This window comes from Helianthus annuus, chromosome 17 (genome assembly GCF_002127325.2).
Source record: "Helianthus annuus cultivar XRQ/B chromosome 17, HanXRQr2.0-SUNRISE, whole genome shotgun sequence".
Taxonomy (NCBI): Eukaryota; Viridiplantae; Streptophyta; class Magnoliopsida; order Asterales; family Asteraceae; genus Helianthus; species Helianthus annuus.
Window position 1 is genome coordinate 138,340,014 of NC_035449.2, and position 19,923 is coordinate 138,359,936.

Here is a 19,923-nt window from a genome sequence, read left to right on the forward strand (position 1 = left end):
CTGTTTACCGATTCAAAACACCACATAGACATGGCCTCGGAATTAATGAATCTGATCAGTTATCAAGGATAGTTTTTAAGATTCACTATACCACCTAATAACCCATTCAATTGTATCAACTACCCGTCGATTTACCAACCCGCTAACAACGCAAGAAAGTTGCCAATACGCTTAATAAACGACGAATAATTCAAACACAATAAACGTTTACCAAGAATCCAACACGAGTAGTCAAGCTGTACCAGTTATACGAATCCGCAACAAGAATTAATACCAAACAATGTAAAAGTTCATCCGAGTAGAAGTTATAAGAGAATTAGCCGCGCATCATGGTCTTCGTTGCTTCAGGATTTGTTAGAAATTGATTGAACATGAACAAGTTGCTTCGAAGATGGAAGATGATGGAAAGTAATCGCCCAAAAGTGCTCCCAATCGTCCTCCGGCGGCTGCGTAATGAATCCCCTCATGTTTTCTTCGAAATAGGTTAAAAACACAATTTTCCACGCTGTAACCCTTTCGCGCCACGCTACAAAATCTCCTCACTCCCTCGCGTGGCGCGAGGGAGCATGTTCTGACCATTCCGTTGACTTCAATCTGTCGCGCCACGCGACACCTCACATAGCCTCCCTCGCGTGGCACGAGTGAGCATGGTTTCCAGCATAACTGCTTTCTCGCTCTGTATTGCCTCGTAACACCCGTTTTCCAGCTTGTATGATCATTGTACTGCATTTAAGCGCTGTTAAGCCTAAAAAACCCGATAATCACTATGGATAAACACACTCGAACGCTTAAAACCGACACAAACTATACATAATATGACGTGTTTACATCCGCACATCACATCCCCACACTTATCTTTTTTCGTCCCCGAAAAATTATTCGCAATGGAATCACAACTAAAACAAATGGCTTTCAATATATTCAATTATTTTATTAAAATAAATCTAACCACGCGTTAACCACGATTGTGAATATACTGTCCACTTAAACCCAACCGCTGGTTTCCAAGCCCTTATTTTCGATCCATTAAGTTCAAGTAGTGTATAGTCATCTATGGATCCCACACTCAAAAGACTACGACTCCACCTATTCCCGTTTCAAGCTTATGAGATTAAAAGATATTAAATCTACCGTCTTATATAAAAAAAACTCTTATGTTAGTCCGATTAAACTTTATGATGGAAGAATGGATGATATTGCGAGCTTACATGCTTTTGTATACGATCAGTTTAGCGGACATACGCCACACGAGTCACCATCCCCATGGTTAATGTCATAAACTTCATGTTTTTTTTTTTTACATGTACTCAGATGAATGGATGGATGGAATGATTTTTTTTTTCTTTTCGGGCGCCACACTGTTTCGGATTTGTTTTCACAAAAAGAAACAGGTGTGCCAGTTTAATCGGAGAAACTTATAAGTTTCTTACTTATGACGTACCTCTTATACCTTCCACAGTTTCAGTTTCACCATAGCTCCTAAGGCGGGAACCCACCAGACTCCTATTTTAAGTTATTTTATATCAAGCCTAAGGAACCTTTCAACCGGCTGGGCCTACCCACATATCCTAAATTAGACGTGTGACCGATTATTTATTATCTCATATATATAGTAATCGAAAAGCCACTGATTTAATTACACCTATCATTTTCCATTTTATGCGAAAACCTTTACGGGACATTTTCTATTTTTTTTTTAACTATGACTGAACTACAATGACACGACACCTAAACTAAACGCTAGTTTCCCCCTCCCCACACTTATTTCCTTCATTGTCCTCAATGAGGAAGGAAACTACGACTCAAACAAACTGAAAATAAAAATAGAAATAAAAATACAACAACAACAAATGGAACAGACTCCCCTAATTTCCTTGCCGCTCTGCATCTGTCTAGTTCCATGCTTTCCAAAACGCACTAGTACTCCAACCACAGTTCCCAGCCAAATACGACCCATTACTAATTCTAGCAACATCACCAAACATAATCATAGCATAATAGATATATATATATATAGGGTTGAGATCCTGTACAAACAGTGCTAATTATAAGAACCGTAAGAACAGATCTGAACCATTGTTAATTTAAATCAAGGGTTGATATTGATTATAAATAAAACTCTTATAATTAAAAATTACTACTAACAAATTAGGGGTAATTTTGTAAAATTGCTAGTCATTTGACCATTTTCTATTAAATACAAATTCCACCAAGGTTTTTTAAACTAAAATAACTTTTATATACTTCATTATTTTTTTTAAAGATATATACCATAAAATCAAGTATTTTTTTATCTTTAATATGAGTACCATATTGCTATACCTTTTTGTATTTATAAAAGTGTTTTTTTTAAAAAAGTTAACAAAAGGTGTTTTATATTTGTGCTAATAAGGTGCTGATTATGTGTTAATTACAAAATAATACAAACAAACACCAAAAGTAGATATAATCAGCACATCTGGTGTGCTGATAATGGAGAACGATTGAAGATGTTGTGCTAATGTCGTTTATGTTGATAATGGAGAACGATTCGAGGACGATGTGCTGATAATGAAGAACGATTAATGATGTTGTGCTAATTATATAGTGTTGTGCTGATTATATTTTTTGTAATTATTTTTAATTAGTTATAAATAAATATGGTCAAAAAGTCTAAATTACCCCTAAACTAATTTTTTATTGATGGACACTTGTCAATTATGTATTGGTTCTTATGGTTCTTACAAACTTAAGTGTTTGTATTTGATCCCATTCCTATATATATATATATATATCAGCCCAACCGGTTAACCCTTACAATTCTCCCCAAATATGTCAAATATCAAGTTAAATACAGACCATCATCAGCTAAAAACAAAATAAAAGGGAAAAATACAAAAGATAACCAAAATCATCGGCGCTGATACTGCTAGAACCATCTACTCGTAATCCCCTCCAGACTCCTCATCACCCCCAGCAGCCTGCTGTGGTGGTAGAAACCAATCCGGCACCTCTATGTGCTAACGCTCCATAATATATCTCAATATGTCATTTTGAACCAGCAACATATCCCTCAATGACTCTAGTGTCACTGGTGCTGATGCAGGCGCACGTACCTGACGTTGCGCACGAGGATGCCCAGACTGAGGGCGCTCGGACTGCAGACGCACTCTCTGTCTGTGAGGAGGACCCTGCTTTACCGCCTCCCAACGAAGCGGCTCGTCCAAACAAATCATCTGCGCTCGACGCAGCTCTTCAATCCCAAACTCAATTGTAACTGGACCAGGAGTCAACAAACGCTCCTCATATATATCAGTAACCCCCAAATGCCTTGCCAACCTAGTCACATAAGTACCCAATGGCAACCTGGCTTGACCACCCTTTCGACGACCCCGTGCGAATGATGCCAACATCACTGTCGCCAAATTCACTTCTTTCCTATTCATAATGCAAGACAAACAGAACAAATCATTCTGACTCACCTTATCTTCTCCACCCTTCCTACCCATGACTGTGCACGCAATGATCCTATGAATATATCTGACAAATGGGTCCCGAATCGAAGATGCCACCGCACGTGTAGACCATTCTGAGTCCGCTATCGTCAGCCAAAACTCAGATAACTCTGCTTCCGTCACATGATAATCCTCTCGATTAACTGTAACTCCCCGTAACGACCTCCTAAAATCCACTACGCTTGACTCCTCCCTGGTGTACAACCCAATCGGCTCTGCGAACTGGGGAACACTCATTCTAAACGCTTGACGCCCCAACATAAACTTAACTGTATATGGTTGCATGAACCACTCAGGCGAGTACTTAAAAGTAGAATGAAACTCAACAGTGAGTTCTGCATACTGTGGCTCTGCGCACCGTATCGCCTCTAACCATCTACGTCCTAACAACCCTTCCAATCTCTCCCGCTAATCCATAGCATCAATCATTCCCCAATTCACGGTCCTGTGCTGAAATAACTCCATTTCCAAAAACTTTTCGCATCTCTCATATTCGTCGGTGCCCAACATAAACTGTAACAGTGTGTGATTGCGCAACTCCCGCTGATCAAGAGGCACTGCCACGGCATTGGGTTCCGGACGCTCCTCAGGCATCTTATATTGGACCGGTTGACTCTTTTTCGTTGCTTTGCGCTTGCGTTTTCCTCCTGCGCTTGATGCACCTTCGTCCGACATCCTGAAAGCATGCAAAGATTTAAGTTAGTCTAATGCCGGTGACATTCGTAACCGTATAGCATTTCATTCGCGGTTACGAAGTCAATAACAAACAATAGTGATGACATTATGATGCGAGTCGGAGTATCATGTAAATTGGTCAATTCGTTCGTATGGAGTTTGAGGACAAACGAATCGACCAATTGACTCGAATTACAATTCATAACTAGTGTTTTGAACAGTGTAGAACACCTTTTATAACTTTTCAGCTTTTATTTTTTATTTTTATTATTATTTTTTATATATATAATATACACGTGTACACGCTGTGCCCCGACTAAACCACCCAACCTGACTCCGCGCTCACCTTGCTCGCCTCGACACTAATCATTGTTCTAACTGCTCGCTTGTATGCATTACACCTAACAAACACTCACCAAGGAGTACGTCAACTTCAACGATCCTATAACACGACGCACCTTGCCACTGATGCATAAATGCCAACTATTATTCTTAATTCGCTCCCTTCACCACACGTTACTTCCCAAATCAATGCCTATATGTCCACTATCATTGCATATTCCTTAAACGCTCATCCAACACTTACTATCCGCATCACATTCTCAACTTGCTTCCTTAACCACAATACACCTCGCGCCTATATCCGACATAACGCAACTAAATGATTATACCTCAATAACTACCCACATTAAGCAACCTTCATGACAAACATACCACACGTGTCAATTAACCAAAAATCAAAACCTCATAACTTGCCATAATCGCCTAGACATGTACTTCGACTTTATCACGCGTTCTACCAATCCACGGTGCTAATTACCCAACTCGCACCTAACTTCCTGTTTTGCAATATGTCTCAACTCAAAACTAATTTCCACACAATTTACATTCACTACCCCTGCTCAACAAACTCACAAAAACTCCAATTTTATCATAGTTTGAACCTAAATCCAACCTATCTCGATGTGTCTACTGCACTTTCTCTATATTCACACACGAATTACCATCAATTACCTTCAATACCCCCCCCCCTTTAACACCACCAAATAACATTCAAATTTGCAACAATAATAAAGAAACAACCTTAATAACCAGTAAAAGTGCAAGCTTCATACCTGGATCGAGATTTAGGTTGGAATTAGAAGAACTATGCAAGCTTTGTTTGTTAACCGGGATCGGAATCATCTAACGGTCTGCCGCCGGCCGTCGATTTTAATGGTGGTGGTTATGAATGGTGTTTTCCGATGAGTAACCGGAGATGGTGGGCGTTCGCCGGAGAGGTGGTCGCCAGCGGCGACGGTGGTGGTGAAAGGAAGGAGATGGTGGTTGTGTTTGACCGTGAGAAACGACGGTGGTGAGGTATGGTGAAGGAGGAGGTAATCGATGGTGGTTCTTGGTGGGAAGTGAGAGTGGGCGGTTATGTAGAAAGAGGGGTTTTATGAGAAGATGATTGATTTTTAGGTTAAAAGAATTTGGGGCCGGAAACGCAGACCTTCGCGTGGCGCGCCAGGGAGTGTTACTCTCTCGCGTGGCGCGAAGAGGAATGGTTTCCAGTGAATGCCCTCTTTTTTATGGGTCCATGCCTTAGAAAATTTTTTGATTTTTCTTGTTTTCACTTCCTTCACCCCCCCCCCCCCAAAAAAATGAGTTTTTATGATAATTTAGCAATAGACACGTACCTGGGGCTCCTCTTTTCACAGTTTACTTTCTTCGAATCCTCTCATATCCTGAAATACTCCGAGAACATACCAAAAACAACCGAAAATTGTGCAAAATTGCTCCAAAAACTAATTTTTCGGCCGTAATTTTTATGTGATCATAAAATGTCGTTGAAAATCACCTTGTCCTACCCCCCAAACGAGTGTGCGTTGCCCTCAACTGCACTAAAGCTTAACCAAACCACCCGAGCTTCCCCACACTTGATTAACGGCACGGTTATACTCGAAAACTCACTAAAAACAATCTAACTAACTACGAAAGCAAGAAAAATAATTACAAATGAACCTTAGGCTGCCTCCTAAGAGCGCTAAGTTTTAGATCTTCAGCCAGATCGTACCTGTGCGATTACTCAACATACTCGCGGACTGTGCTCACGTATAGCACCTCCACGTTCTTCCCAGGATCGTTAATTTCTCGAGCATTGAAGTACGGCTTCAGTCTGTGGCCATTCACCATCTGGCGGATATGATCATCAAAGTCCTCAATCTCAAAATCACCGTGTTTTCCGGCCTTTGTCACACGATAAGGCCCTGTCCACTTACTCTTCAGCTTTCCAGGGAACAGTTTCAACCTGGAATTGTATAACCAAACAAGCTGGCCAACTTCAAACACTTTCGGCTTGATCTTCGCGTCGTGCACTTTCTTCATCTTATCCTTGTATGCAGCAGCACAGTCGTACGCTTCATTCCTTATCTCTTCCAGTTCACCCAATGTCAATTGTCTCTCCTTACCTGCAGTATCATAATCAATGTTAATCTGTTTAACTGCCCAAAATGCACGATGTGCAATTTCTACCGGTAAGTGACATCCTTTTCCATAGACCAATCGATACGGTGTTGTTCCAATCGGTGTTTTGTACGCTGTACGATACGCCCACAAAGCATCGTCCAATTTATTGGACCAATCCTTGCGGTCGGCTCGCACAGTTTTTTGTAAAATTTCTTTAATTTGTCGATTAGAAACTTCGACTTGTCCACTCGTTTATGGATGATACGAAGTGGCAATTCGATGATCAACACCATATCTCTTAAGGAGTTTGCCAAAGTTGAAATTTTTGAAATGAGACCCCCCATCACTTATGATCACACGAGGGACACCAAATCTCGAAAAAATGTTCGATTGAACGAATTTGCAAACAACCTTATGGTCATTGGTTTTGGTGGCAATGGCCTCAACCCATTTGGATACATAATCCACTGCCACCAAGATGTAAAGATTTCCAAACGAATTCGGGAATGGGCCCATAAAGTCAATTCCCCATACGTCGAAAATATCGACAACAAGGATCGGCTGCATGGGCATCTCATCCCGTTTCGAAATGCTACCCATTTGCTGATATCGTAAAAATTCTTAGCGTATTCAAATGAATCCCTAAACACCGTAGGCCAATATAGCCCACACGATAGCACTTTTCGTGCCGTTTTCTGTCCACTGAAATGTCCACCACATGCGGACTCGTGCACCAATGACAAAACTGATGGAATTTCTTCATCCTCAACACACTTCCGGATAATCTGATCAGCTCCAACTTTAAACAGATCTGGTTCATCCCATATATACTGCTTTGCTTGTCAAAGAAAGTGCGCCTTCCTAGATCTCGACCAATGGTCCGGAATGATACCTGAATGAGCATAATTAGCAAAGTTAGCAAACCATGGTTGAGTATCAATAGTAAGTAAATGCTCATCTGGAAAAGTTTCCAGAATGTCATGTTCAGGTCCTTCAATCTCATTCACCACTCGTGACAGATGGTCTGCCACCACGTTTTCGCTTCCCTTCTTATCTCGTATCTCCAAATCGAATTCTTGCAATAAAAGGATCCATCTGATAAGCCTTGGCTTTGCGTCCTTTTTCTCCATAAGATACCTAATTGCAGAGTGATCAGAAAACACAATTACTTTACTACCACAAATATAAGGTCTAAACTTGTCTAAAGCATAGACAACAGCAAGCAGCTCCTTTTCCGTGGTTGTGTAATTCAACTGAGCATCCGCGAGAGTCTTGCTCGCATAATAGATTGCCACCGGTTTCTTGTCAACTCTCTGTCCCAAAACTGCACCTACTGCATAGTCACTAGCATCGCACATTATTTCAAAAGGAAGTGACCAATCAGGGGATTGTAGGATGGGTGCTTCAACTAACTTTTGTTTTAGTGTCTCAAAAGATCTTTTACAATGCTTGTCAAAAACAAATGGGACATCTTTTAACAAAAGATTACACAACGGTTTAGTGATAACTGAAAAGTTTTTAATGAACCGTCTGTAAAAACCGGCATGTCCAAGAAAGGAACGGACGCCTTTGACACTTGTGGGTGGTGGTAAGGTTGAAATTACTTGAATTTTGGCGTGGTCCACTTCAATCCCCTTACTCGAGACAACGTGTCCCAACACGATGCCTTCCTGAACCATAAAATGGCTCTTTTCCCAACTTAATACCAGGTTTGTTTCAACACATCTTTTTAGCACTCGTGATAATTGTTCCAAACAGGCCTCAAAAGATGTGCCAAAGATTGAAAAATCATCCATAAAAATTTCCAAAGACTCCCCGACCATATCTGAAAAGATACTCATCATACACCTTTGGAAGGTGGCCGGGGCATTACACAGTCCAAACGGCATTCGCCTAAATGCAAAAGTACCGTAAGGACAGGTAAACGTAGTCTTTTGTTGATCATCAGGATGAATAACAATCTGATTATAACCTGAATAACCATCAAGAAAACAGTAAAATTTCTGACCTGCGAGCTTTTCCACAATCTGATCAATAAAAGGAAGTGGGAAGTGATCCTTTGAAGTTGCAGCATTCAACTTTCTATAATCTATGCAAATTCTCCACCCGGTTACCGGCCGGGTGGCCACTTCCTTACCGTCTTCACCTGTAACAATCTGGATGCCCGCCTTTTTAGGCACCGTCTATGTCGGACTCACCCAAGTACTGTCCGATATGGGATAGATGATCCCTGCATCCAACCACTTTAAGACTTCCTTTTTCACAATTTCCCGCATGTTTGGGTTCAATCTTCGTTGAGCATCTCGAGCCGGTTTTTCTCCCTCCTCAGTGATGATCTTATGCATAACAATGGACGGACTAATCCCCTTGAGATCAGCGATTGTCCACCCAATTGCGGCCCGGTTGGCTATTAACACTTCCATTAAAGCTTTTTCTTGTTCAGGTGATAAATTGGAAGCGATAATTACCGGTAGGGTGTTGTTGTCGCCAACGAAAGCATACTTCAAATGCTTTGGCAATGTCTTTAACTCGACTTGTGGAGGTGATTCAAGTGATGGCTTCAATTGAGTGTCAATATGATCCGGTAAATTCTCGACTTGATGTGTCCAAGTCGGCTTCAATTCCTTAGCAGCCATCACCTCCAACTCTTCTTCCGCGTATTCCAATTCCACCTCTATTTCTGCCAAATCCCTGTCACAAACAAAACACGTCTCTATAGTGCATTCCCCACTTTCGTGAGGATAACACCCGTCAATAATGTCCGCCATGAAGCATTCATCATTGACTAGAGAATCAGATGCACGGGCAAAAGCATTTAATCGGACCTTACGATTTCCAAACGTGATGTCAACCGTACCATTTCTACAATCGATTAGTGCATTAGCGGTTGCTAAAAATGGTCTACCAAGTATGACATTAGGTTGTTTAGTATTTTCAATTTGCACGTAGTCTAAAACCAAAAAGTCAACCGGGTAATAAAACTCGTCAACTTTGACAATGACATCACGTAAGATCCCCCAGGGTAGTTTTAACGTCAAGTCGGCCAACACCACGGTGGTGTCAGCTTGTTTCAATGGTCCGAAGTCGTATTGATCGTATAAACTTCCCGGTAAGATGCTGACACTTGCTCCCAAATCCAGCAAGGCTCGACTCATCTTAAATTCACCCACTTGAATGGGGATTAGAGGAGCACCTGGATCTCGGAGCTTTGGTGGAAGATCACCCGACAAAACGGCACTAACTTTTTCGGTCAAAGCTATCTTTTTCGGAAATTTATTATGCCGTTTTTGGGTGCAAAGCTCTTTCAAATATTTTGCATATGCCGGAACCTGCTTGATTGCGTCTAGTAACGGAAGATTAATTTTCACCTGTTTAAAAACTTCCCACATCTCATCCTGTTGTGGGCCCCGTTTATTAACAACTCTTGCTTCGGGATTAATTAAAGCCTTAGGAAATGGTACGGTATTACCCTCCATACCCTTCTCCTTTTTGTCACCCGGTTCAGTATCTATCACCCTATTATTTTCGAGATTTTCTTTTTTATTCTTTTTAGGGCTAATAGGTCCCGGCTCTGCATCGGACTCGTTTTCCTCATCAACCTCCTCCACAACACCTTCAACCAACTGTGGAGGAGTCCCAACCTGATTATCATAAACTTTCCCAGAACGAAGAATACTTACCTGATTAATTCTGGCGTTAGACGAACTCCCTTGATGCTGTGGATTCTTCGTGGTATCACTAGGCAATCGACTCGAATCTTTTCTCCCTTGTGCCATCTCGGTCGCCAGTTGGGCGACTTGCTTTTCCAATGCTTGATGAGATTTAGCTTGCACTTCTTGGTCTTTTTTCATTTGCTTCAACATTTCCATAATCTCTCGATTAGAAACCTCCTCGTTTGAAGTATTGGCCTTGCCCTGCTCCTGTTGTTGCTGATAACTTCTTTGGTTGCCCTTGTTGTAATTTCCTTGAGGGTAATTCTGATTATAATTCGATTGACGGTTCTGATACGGCTGGCTTCCTTGATTCGGTACCTGAAAATGAGGATTCAATTGATTAGTATTACTGTACCGAAAATTTGGATGATTACGCAAACCTGGATGATATGTGTTTGAATTCATATCATAATTCCTTTGCTCTCCATAGACCATGTTCACGTCCTCCTCAGCCGCTACAAACTGACCCGGGCATGCATCCAACGTATGTCCCAAATCTCCACATGAACCACAAACCGGGAAGGTTTGCGCCGCATGCAATGCATCCCGTTCGCCCAAACCTCGAAATTTCGCTAACTGGCGTTCCAATGCCTCCTTTTCTCTCTCTAGCTGAGCAACCCTTGCATTAGAAGCTCCTGCACTTGATGGTGCCACAATTGGATACTTTTTATTCCTATCCGACTGTGCTTGCCTCTTTGAATCTGCTGCGACAATATCCAAGTAATCCCAATCTACATCCACATGATTTTTCAAAAAGGTACCCCCAGTGATAGCCTTAATATCCCGTCTATCCTCATTTGAAATCCCATCGTGGAATGCGGTAATCAACTCCCATCTTTGAATACCGTGGTGAGGACAATTACGGATCAATTGATTGAACCGTTTCCAAGCCTCGTAAAGAAGCTCACCCGGTAATTGTTGGAACTCTCTAATTGCTAATCTCCCCGTTTTAGTTCTTTGCGGGGTATAGTACTCATCCAAAAATTGTTGCTGCAGCTCTTGCCATGTATAAATGCTAGCATATGGCAACGATGTAAACCAATCCCTCGCAGCATCCTTTAATGAAAACTGAAACAATACCAACTTAACCTGATCTGGCGTAAAACCGTGTCCAACAATCATACCACACACTGCCTCAAAATCTGCTATGTGTGCATATGGCTCTTCAGTACCTTTCCCGTGAAAGGTAGGTAGCATGTTCAGAATATGTGGTTTTGCTTCAAACGAACGTTCCACATTACCCGGTGCTACTTGCATCACTATCGGAGATGCATGCTCAGCAATGTGCGGCCTAAAATGGCTCTCAACTCCTCGAATATTCGGATCCGGAAATCGAGGGTCTCTTTGTCTTTGGCGAGGTGCAACCGGTGCCCTATGAACCTGTGGCGGGGTCTGATAAGCATCTACTCCCCGTGGCTGTCTCTGTTGCTGATACAACGGCTGATTACGATTAAGTGCCTGATGTTGAAACCCACCTGGATACCCCATATACCCCTCATTTATCCCCCACTCCTCGTCTCCATAACCATCATCCCATGTCTCTGTTCTTGCCCTATTGTCCACTTGCTCAAACATAGCACCCGACCGGTTCGGGTGTGGTATTAAATTCGGTTGATTCGTGGCCCGCAACGGCTCGGGCTGTGGTGGTAATCGGCTTTCTAGAGAATAAAGTGGTCCACCAACAAAATGAAACTCTCCAGTTAGAGCAGAGGTTGGTTGGGTGGTTGTGCTTGCTGATGGTGCATTGGGTGTGGTTTGTTGTTGTGGTTCAGATGTAAATGGAGGTGGTATTGGTCGCACTTCAGTGGTCGATGTTTGTTGTGGTGTTGGCTGTTGTGGGGTGGATTGGTTTTCTGAAGGATTCATGGTGTCTTGAATTGCTTTTCCCTTCAAAGCTGAACGAAGAAGCAGGTTTTGGCGTGCGGTCTTTTCAATTTCGGGATCAAACAAGAGCGGGGAAGATCTTCCTGAAAACCGAGTATGCATGCAAAAAGATCACCTGCACACAAGGAAACAAGAAAACGAAGCGTAATACCGAACAAGACAAAAATAAACAAAAAGAAATATTTTTGGGTTTTTATGATTTTTTCAAAAACAATAAAAGAAACGACTACTACTAAACTAACACTAAGCGCACGAATTCCCCGGCAACGGCGCCATTTTGATGACTGTCGTAAGGGTCATGCAAAAACCTAAATAAGCTACGTAGATAGCGTAAGTAGGGTATCGTATCCACGGGGAATTTGTGGTCAGTGTCGCGTTTTTAACTAAGAACTAAATTAACTAGATTGGGGGTTTTGTGAATTTGATTATAAAAACTAGATAGCTAAGTAATAAAGTTGTAATCAATACGAGAAAGAATAACCTCTACCCGGAATCCCAATTACCCGTTTAACATCAAAACCTGTTTACCGATTCAAAACACCACATAGACATGGCCTCGGAATTAATGAATCTGATCAGTTATCAAGGATAGTTTTTAAGAGTCACTATACCACCTAATAACCCATTCAATTGTATCAACTACCCGTCGATTTACCAACCCGCTAACAACGCAAGAAAGTTGCCAATACGCTTAATAAACGACGAATAATTCAAACACAATAAACGTTTACCAAGAATCCAACATAAGTAGTCAAGTTGTACCAGTTATACGAATCCGCAACAAGAATTAATACCAAACAATGTAAAAGTTCATCCGAGTAGAAGTTATAAGAGAATTAGCCGCGCATCATGGTCATCGTTGCTTCAGGATTTGTTAGAAATTGATTGAACATGAACAAGTTGCTTCGAAGATGGAAGATGATGGAAAGTAATCGCCCAAAAGTGCTCCCAATCGTCCTCCGGCGGCTGCGTAATGAATCCCCTCATGTTTTCTTCGAAATAGGTTAAAAACACAATTTTCCACGCTGTAACCCTTTCGCGCCACGCTACAAAATCTCCTCACTCCCTCGCGTGGCGCGAGGGAGCATGTTCTGACCATTCCGTTGACTTCAATCTGTCGCGCCACGCGACACCTCACATAGCCTCCCTCGCGTGGCACGAGTGAGCATGGTTTCCAGCATAACTGCTTTCTCGCTCCGTATTGCCTCGTAACACCCGTTTTCCAGCTTGTATGATCATTGTACTGCATTTAAGCGCTGTTAAGCCTGAAAAAACCGACAACCAATAAGTACACAAATCACTATGGATAAACACACTCGAACACTTAAAACCGACACAAACTATACATAATATGACGTGTTTACATCCGCACACCAATGATAATAATACGACATGTGATACCTATACTAAGAATAATTATTAATATGTTCGTGTAATCATTGGCCGGCCCAATAGAAGAACCAAGTAAGGCTCGGACTTAGGGCCTTCAAAAAATAGAGCCTCTAAATTTTTAAATGTTTTATATATTATATATTAAATGAGGATATTAAGTGGACTTTCATTATTAAAAATCATCTTATTGGCTTAGGTTACTGGTAAACGTGTTGCTCTGTGCCGGTGAAAACGTCGCTTCGAATCCCACTGGCCACTACTTAGTCTTTTTTTTATGTTTGATGTTTCCGAATTTAATACATTGGACCTTAACAACCCTCCATAGTTTTTATTAACAGCCCGCTAAAAGGCCTTTTAGTTACCAAACCCAAACAAAAATCAAAACTGCAATCCTACGTTCATTTAACAACTGCAACTACAAGTCCCAAAAATTGAAATCAGGTTTCCTTTCTAAATCAGGCTGCCATGTATCAAAATCTATTCTTATCTTATGCTAATTGATGACTGGAAGAACATTAATTAATGTTTTTTAGCTTCATATTTAGGTGTATGTTTGTTTGTGAAGGTTATATTATAGCTTTGAGTTTTGGATAATTTGTTGTTGTTTTACCAGTTAGTTGTTTAGAAGATTAGCACACAAAATTAGAACTAATTGTTTAGATTTGCACTTATATAAAACATTGTACATTCTTGTATTGATGGAATATTCAGATTCTCAAATGTCAAGTTGTAAGTTTGTGGCAATTATTTAGTTTTAGCTCTCTATGATTGGGCTACCACTTCAATTTATAATAATGGTAAAATTAGAACATTATTACTAATACTTAATGTATAATTTCTTTAACTTTAGTTGGCACTAAACGTTTCTTTTATACTGTAGAATCCTCATTATTTGACCCATTTATTTGTGACATATTTGACACGTTTTGATAGGCTTACTCCTGAGATACTGGACTCGTTTTAAGTGGTTCATTTTTGTGTCTAGGGCCTCAATTTTTTCTTTCGCTTTGGGCCTTCGAATTGGTTGGACCGGCCTAACATGTAATACATTCTCCCATCTCCAGAAAAGATGTCATAATAAATGGAGCAAATCAATTATGAAATATTGAACAAAGGCGTCACAACCCAATGGTATTGTCAAAAGATCAATAGTTAAAGGAACCCGAGAGTAGAGGAACCACAGTCGTCAGTTGATAAACAGTTCAACCACGACAAGAGATGAACAAATGTGCAAGAACAAAGCAACACAAGAACATGATCCATGAGAAGATGGATCGGCAATGGGAGGTTTGGGCAAATGTATTAAGTCAGTCTTCTAGTTCTCATGTCAATAACACGTTTATACACTATTTGGTATACAAGACACGTCAACATACGAAAATATTGACAGGTGTTTAAGTTGAGTTTTAGATCACTTGGAAATGACTATACTTATAAAGTTAATAAAAGTAGCTTTTAGAAACTAAAACAAAATTTTATACGATAATTTATGGTTTATAATACACTCAGTTGTTTGGTATATGGCATAAAAGGTTAAAATCAAAAGGTTTTTTTTTTTTTTTTTTTTTTTTAATATAATCATAATAAAACAAATCAAATATGTTGAGATTTTTGCCAAAAATTATTATGATTTATAAAATATAACATTTTTTTTAAATAGGAGTATAAAACAAGAATAATGGGAAGAGTCTTCGAAAAAGAAGATAGTTTCCACTATATTTTGAAGTCTTAAAAGTTTAACGTATGAATTTTGATATAAGACTTCACTATACTCATTTCAAAATCATACGCAACATGAATGAAATATTTTTCAAATAGTTGATTTTGTAATATGTCAATTTTCAATCAAATGGTTTATGAATCGACTATAAAAACTCAAAAAATACTTATTTAATAATAAAGACAAAGCGTAGTCAAACTGTCAAACTATGTCGGATGCATAGTTTGGTAGCAACATCCGCAACAAATGGTCTGTCCACTGTTTAAAACTTGTTTTTGACACACCTTAAGCAAGCATTCTTTCAAAATTCGACTCACCATTGCACAAGTAAAGCCTTAGGTAGCGTTCGTTTCACGGAATGGAGTGAAATCTTGATAGAATTGGAATGTTGATTTCACTTCGTGTTTTATTGATTTCAACAAGAAAATTAATTGGAATTGAACAACAACATAAGGAAGGGAATCTACATTCCAAATTCCATTTCATTCGGTGAAACAAACATAACTAAATTACAAATCAAATTTCAAATCTCGCGCAAATTGAAATTCCAATTCCATCACAATCCATAAAACGAAAACCACCTTAGACTTTTAAGTCATATCATTTAGATCCATCAAAAAATAAAGATATGGATTGCCTAGAGAAAAAAAGTATTGAATGTTTATCATGAATTATTATTTTCAACACTTGAGCGGTGGTTTTGTATATAAAGTGTGCACCCTTGTGAGAATTAGATTGTTGATCTCTACCTACCACATCAGAGAGGAAATAAACTTGTGATCTCCATCATTCTAGATAGAAGATTGTTTGTTAAGATGATCATTGCTTTGATTAAAAACGAACAGTTATCACTATCTTAACAGCAACAAGCATGTAAAGGTCGTCACTGGTGAGAAGTTGTAAGTTTAAAAAAACTCTCAAGAATAATTAGAAAAGGGATACAACCAAGAATAATTAGAAAATATTAACCTTGAAGTATTAGGGAAACATAAGTATATTAGGTTGTATAAAAAACTAACCCAATAAAAATGCACTAGCCCACCCACATAAGCCCACTACCAACGCAACTCTCAAATATTCTCAACGTCGAACAACCACATGAATCGCATTTGAAGTTATAAGATCCAACATAACATAGTACTGATCAACAAACAGTCTTCAACCACCAACATCGTACCATATGATAAAAGTCTATAATTTTCACATGATAAAAGTCTGTGCGTCATGCTGCTCTTCTTGGACCGCATTTTTAGCATGTGTAGTGGTCAAGCCCCATAACCCCCATGGATGTGGGGTTATATGACTTGTTGCAATTGTGTAAGAAATGAGGTTATATAACTTGAGTGTGTAGTGGGGTTATACCCTTCAATTATACATATATATGTACGTATATATATGTGTGAGAGAGAAACAAAGGGATGGCGCCGTTATGTATTTCGCGGGTTGGACCTGAAACCGGGATATAGCGTACGCCGGGGCGGTGTTTGCCGGCTCGATAAGGCGCTATGGCGGGGGGTGGCGCTATACCACCTGCGACTACGGAAGGACTTGTGTCGAAATATCACACAAATGATATACTCACCTGAATAAACAACACCAAACCAAACACATTGCAACCACATACAACAATGTCATGGGTTACGGATCTAATTGTGCAAATCCATCTTCTACTTCTTACCAAAATCCCAATTTCTTAACACAAATCAACTCATGAATTTACAGTAAACAAAGTGTATAAAATACTGCTTTCATCAAGAAAATAAAGTAATTTTAGACGTGAAGATTACATGTTTACTGCGTTTGAGAGCTACAACAGATTTAACTTCCTTGCAGACGCGACTTTCTGAAGCCGAATTTGCTCTTTGAACTTGGCTATAAACTCCTCTGCTTTCCTATCAACCTCACCAGAATGAGGTTCGGTGTCGCTCAATTCATCAGCAGCATTTACATTCACATTCACATTCATTTCATCTGTTCCCGGTTTTGATCTAGTTTCCACTATAGCATCATCAGTATGAATCTGAAACATGTTACCTTTTGATTCAACAACTTGTTCTTTTGATCTGTTTGTTCTGACCGATTTACCCCTTTTGACATTCGTGGCAGGTTTAGGAATCGAACTCGACATGTCTGCTTTCTCTTCTTTTCTTAACATGTTCCTTAAGGTCTCAGAAGATGCACCGGTGCTAGATGATTGACTCTTTGACCTGACAAACTGTTTGTTATTTTTTGAATCGAATGCGCCATCATCAGCCTTAATCTTACCAAAATCTTTCACAATTTCTTCATCCGACGTACCATCATAATCTTTCACAGCTTCCGTCGCGCTAAACCGACTCTTCTTTTTCTGTTGGTTAATCTCAGTAAAACCACCAGCACTAGGCTCTTGAACTTTAGCCTCCACGAAAGATGTTTCACCGTTCAGATACGACGGCTTCCTGTACCTATGATTATTAAGCTCCACCGCCTCTACAGAAATACCACCAGTAACAGATTCTTGAAGCTTAGACTCCACGAATGATTTTTGATACGGCTTCCTGTACCTATGATTAACCTCTATCGCCTCTTCGCCTTTCGATTCTTCTTTTTCTGAGAAACTCTTGGTCTTAGATGGCATCCCAAATCTCACCACAGTTTCATTCTCTTCCGCAGTAAACATATCATCGTGTTTCTCCAATCTCATCGATTTAGAACGCCGGTTTAATCGCGTTCTGGAATCAGAATCAGAACCAGAATCATTCCCACTTTCCTTAAACTTTTCATCCAACTTAACTGGCACCATACCCCTAAACTTTCCACTTTTGCTTTCTTTAAACCAGTTTCTAGAATCAGAATCAGAATCTTCAACAACTGATTTCCCAACAGCAGAATCCAAACTTTTAGATCCAAGATTTTGTCTAACTGTTTTTTGTCTACTACCCAATTGCTCAAGAACATATTTTTCATCATTAATAACCACCAAAGATTCCCCTAAAAAGCACTGCTTCAACGCCTTCTTCCCACCCCCAATTTCAGAAAATCTTGAACCTAAACCCTTACTCTCAACCCAAGATTTCTCATCAAACCCATACAAACTCCCAATCCCATGATTCCCATCTTCAAAAATGGATGAAATATGTGAAATCCCAGATAAATATGTTTCATTTTCCCCAATATTATCATCAGAAAGATGAACACTATCAATCTTTCTGCTGAATAAACCATAACTAACCGCAATGCCAATGACTAAAAGGTAAATAAGGTCCCAAAGTTTGGGGATTAATGTGGTTTCTTTGAACATTTCAGGAACTTGAGAAGGGAAATAAAAGAAAACAAGAAGAACAAGTATGATCATGATAGATTTGGAGAAGTAATAGTTGGTGAAAAGGGACTTACTTTTTGGGGGTTTGGTGGCTGCTGAGGGGGAAGATGGGATGTGGGTTTTGGTGGGTGAGGGTGAATCTGCCATTGTTGTTGTGTGTTGGTGATCACTGATGATGATGGGTTCGCATTTCTAGGGTGTTTGTGTGAGGGAGAAGATGGATATTGTGATGATGATGAGGGTAGCAATAGTCAAATAATAAGGGCAGTGGGGAAATGATATGAAGCACATTTCAATACATGGTCTAAAATGACGGATTTACCCCTGCTGATATCCGGCTCATCACTTTAATATATTCTTAGGTTAGAGATTATTAGCCTTTCAAAAAAAAAAAAAAAATTATTAGGCATTTCAACTTTGTCGGGTTGGAGATGGTGGGTTGATGGGTTACGGGTTGACGGGTTAAATTGTTTAATACGAACCTTACTCATGTTATTATTCATCTCAAAGATTTCAATCCTAACACGTGCATACATAAATTCGGGTTAACCTAAATACAACTTGTTTAATCCATTTTTTATCCATGTTTGTGTCCGTTCGTTAAGGAAATTAACATGTCCGCGACTGTTCATGAACGCGTACAGAACATAAGTTTATGTTCGTGTTCGTTCGTCAATGAAATTCAGTTGTTCGCGGACAGTTCGTGAACATTGATCTCGAACGCAAACGAATAATAACGAACGTAAACAAACATTTAACTTGAAAATAAAAAACAAAAACATTCTTAACCTTAAACATTGGATATAAGTAGTTAAATATAACCATCGAATGATAAATCAAAACAAAAGAAGTCTACTACAACCACCAAACGATGAATCAAGTTTAACTAACTTAGATATAATTATCCAGAATTACTTAGACATAATTATTCAAAGCTTAACTAATGTAGTCATAATTATCCCAAAATCTGTTTTGAATGTCCAAATTTTAGCTAACTTAGAAAAAAATACGGGTTCAAGTTTTCAGTATTTTTAGATAAAAGGTTTATTATTTAATAATTTTTAATATAATCAAACGAACACAAACGAACGTAACCGAATGAATATGAACGAATGTAACCAAACATATTACTGAACGTTCACGAACGCAGTCGAACGAACGAGACCTTTGTTCGTGTTCGTTCGCTAAGTTAACCGAACGAATTTTTTTGTTCGTGTTCGTCCGTTAAGCTAATCGAACGAACATAAACGAACTTGTCGTCGAACGGTTCACGAACTGTTCACTCAACCTTCGGTT

At 39.6% G+C, this 19,923-nt stretch overlaps 1 protein-coding gene across 1 annotated transcript; it reads right to left on the reverse strand.

The window, feature by feature from the left end:
- Nucleotides 1-17,133: 17,133 nt before the first annotated feature.
- On the reverse strand, nt 17,134-18,774 carry LOC110865802. Its single transcript, XM_022115129.2, has one exon. The coding sequence runs from the start codon at nt 18,772-18,774 to the stop codon at nt 17,134-17,136; it is 1,641 nt and encodes a 546-aa protein (XP_021970821.1).
- Nucleotides 18,775-19,923: the final 1,149 nt, after the last annotated feature.